The 2,342-nt window shown below is 43.0% G+C and overlaps 1 protein-coding gene across 1 annotated transcript; it reads left to right on the top strand.

Moving 5' to 3' along the window:
- The first annotated feature begins 311 nt into the window (after nt 1-311).
- On the top strand, nt 312-1,324 carry LOC149841490 (uncharacterized). The gene has a single exon (XM_090004814.1). The coding sequence runs from the start codon at nt 527-529 to the stop codon at nt 1,067-1,069; it is 543 nt and encodes a 180-aa protein (XP_089860940.1). The 5' UTR covers nt 312-526; the 3' UTR covers nt 1,070-1,324.
- The last annotated feature ends 1,018 nt before the right edge of the window (nt 1,325-2,342 follow it).

Raw genomic sequence — 2,342 nt, 5'->3', positions numbered from 1 at the left:
AGGCCACAAATTTTTTTCTCATGAGTTTGTATTCGTTCCAAGTACCCAACACTTGCCTTCCTTTTATGAGGTTCACGTTGTGTGTGTGTGTGTGTGTGAGAGAGAGAGAGTTCTTTGCGGACATCTAATCAGTATAGGTAGAGAGCAAGAGGCTCCTGGGAAAACAAAAACAACGTGGGCCCATGAAAACCTCACAACTTCCATCTCCTTTTGATAGTTTATGCGTGGCATGTGCCCCTGAGCTCTCTGGCTCCTTCATCCTCTCATTGAGAGAGAGAGCTCTTTGTGACCCATCTGATCTGTGTGTGAAAGGAAAAAAGGAGGGTCCTGAAAAAAAGAAAAGCAATGGGGGCCTATGAAAAATTCATAACATCCATCTTTCTTTTACTAATTTATGCGTAGCATGCCCCCTGAGCTCGATAGGTCCTTCACCCTCCTCAAAGAGAAAGAGAGAGTGATGATAAAAAGCTAGCCATGTGCATAGCCACATTGGGGGAGGAGAAGAAGCAGCAGGAGAGGAGAGGAGATGGGCAATAGCTTGAAGTTGTGTATGGCATGCGTGCTTCCCTGCGGAGCCCTCGATGTGGTGAGGGTGTTGCATGCCGATGGCCGCGTCGACGTCTACAGCGGGGGAATGAAGGCCGGTGAGGTCATGAAGGCCTACCCCAAGTACGTGCTCGGCCTCCCCACTTGCCAAAATCTTGTCCACAAGCCCACCATCCTGCACCCTGAAACCGAGCTTCACAAGGGCAAGATCTATTTCCTCATACCAACCTATTCCTTGCACAAGACAACCAACAAAAGTGCAACAACGCTTGCAGAAGGGAAGGACAAGGCAGAAGGAAAGCCAGAGAAGAGGCACCAGCAACAACCACCACCACCACCACCACCCCCATCACCCCCATCACCACCAGTATTACAGGAGAAACCACCACCGAAGCCGCCGTCCGAGCCACCGGTTTCTCAGGCACCAAGGGCTCAGAGGAGCAGCAGCAGGAGGGTGGAGAGCAGGAGAGCTACTGTGTGGACGCCTGCATTGAAGAGTATCTCAGAGGTAGATTTCTCGTGATGGCTGTAGGGAATTTGGCTTCTGGGCCACTTACTCTCCATTTGATGTTTTCTGTTAGAGAACTTCCCCTACTTTTTTCTCTTTCTTCATCTCTTTGTATAAATCCAGTATGGAAGGGGGAATTCATGACAAATAAGTGGAGATGTTTATGGGAATAAATGTAACGGTACTCAGGAAGGTTAAGTTTCAAACATATCAACCATGTATCTTCTTTAAAAAAAAAAACATGTATCGGCTAATCGTTCTCTTAGAGAACTTCCCTTACTTTCTTTTACAGTTTTCTTCCTCTCTCTCCCTCTCAGTATAGATCTAATATGCAAGGGGGAATACATGGCACATAAGTGTAACGACAGATGTTTATGGGAATAAAGAAAGAGAGTCAGGAAGGTTGAGTTTTACGCACATCAACTATGTATTGTCTGATCGCAGTCAGATTTTTCATCACATGGACTTTGGCATCTTTGTTCTCTGTACCCATCACCCACAAAGGATGTTAGAATACGTGGGCCAACTCGGGCTGGTTGGGAATTATTGCCTTCACCTAGTGGTCCGACCAAGTTGGGTTAAGGCCCTAGTCAAGCAACCTTTAAGACTTGCAAGGGTCTTGACTACTCTTTAGCCTTCGGTTACCTGTCTAGTGTTCATTAATAAGCCACTATCCAACTAGCGACCATGGTTGAGTTATGTTTACCTGGTCTTATATCAGTAGGGAATTGGGACATTCCCAGTAAACAAAGGGAGGAGGCGCAGGATAAGGAATATTATTTTAATCATAGTCACAAATCTTGTTCTTGAGAAAAATATAAGCAAGACGAAAATCTTACGATACTTTAATTAAAACAATATGAATAATATTGAAAACTCTGAGAATGTACTTTTCTATTATGTTATATCTCAATAAAAACATGATATTTTCACAATAAATGATATTCTTAATATAACAAGTTTTTCTGTTATAGTACCATCCTATGAAAATATTATGATAAAATTACGCTATTTTCAAATTAATATTGGCGATACTTAATTATATTTGTAACTATGTTTATAGTCGACTGGGTTTTTGAAGTTGGTTGGTGTCTAAGCCATAATGTCCGATAGATGCAAAAGGCTAAAAGCCAAGACATCCGATGCAGGAACTGCATGCGAAGAAGCTTTGATATAAAGAATGCCTCTCTTTGAAGACTCCAATGATATTTCTTTGGTGGAAAGCAATGGTTGGGGTATACTTTAAACATGGTGTCAATTAGCCAAAAGACAATGAAACTGAGGATCC

The sequence above is a fragment of the Nuphar pumila genome, chromosome 4, assembly GCF_984573655.1.
Source record: "Nuphar pumila chromosome 4, dmNupPumi1.hap1.1, whole genome shotgun sequence".
Classification (NCBI taxonomy): Eukaryota; Viridiplantae; Streptophyta; class Magnoliopsida; order Nymphaeales; family Nymphaeaceae; genus Nuphar; species Nuphar pumila.
Note: the sequence above shows the minus strand (reverse complement) of the source record. Positions and strands in the feature narration are given on the sequence as shown.

Bases quoted from the DNA above. Each gene is read 5' to 3' on its own strand.
- LOC149841490 (XM_090004814.1), top strand. From the start codon at position 527: ATGGGCAATAGCTTGAAGTTGTGTATGGCATGCGTGCTTCCCTGCGGA.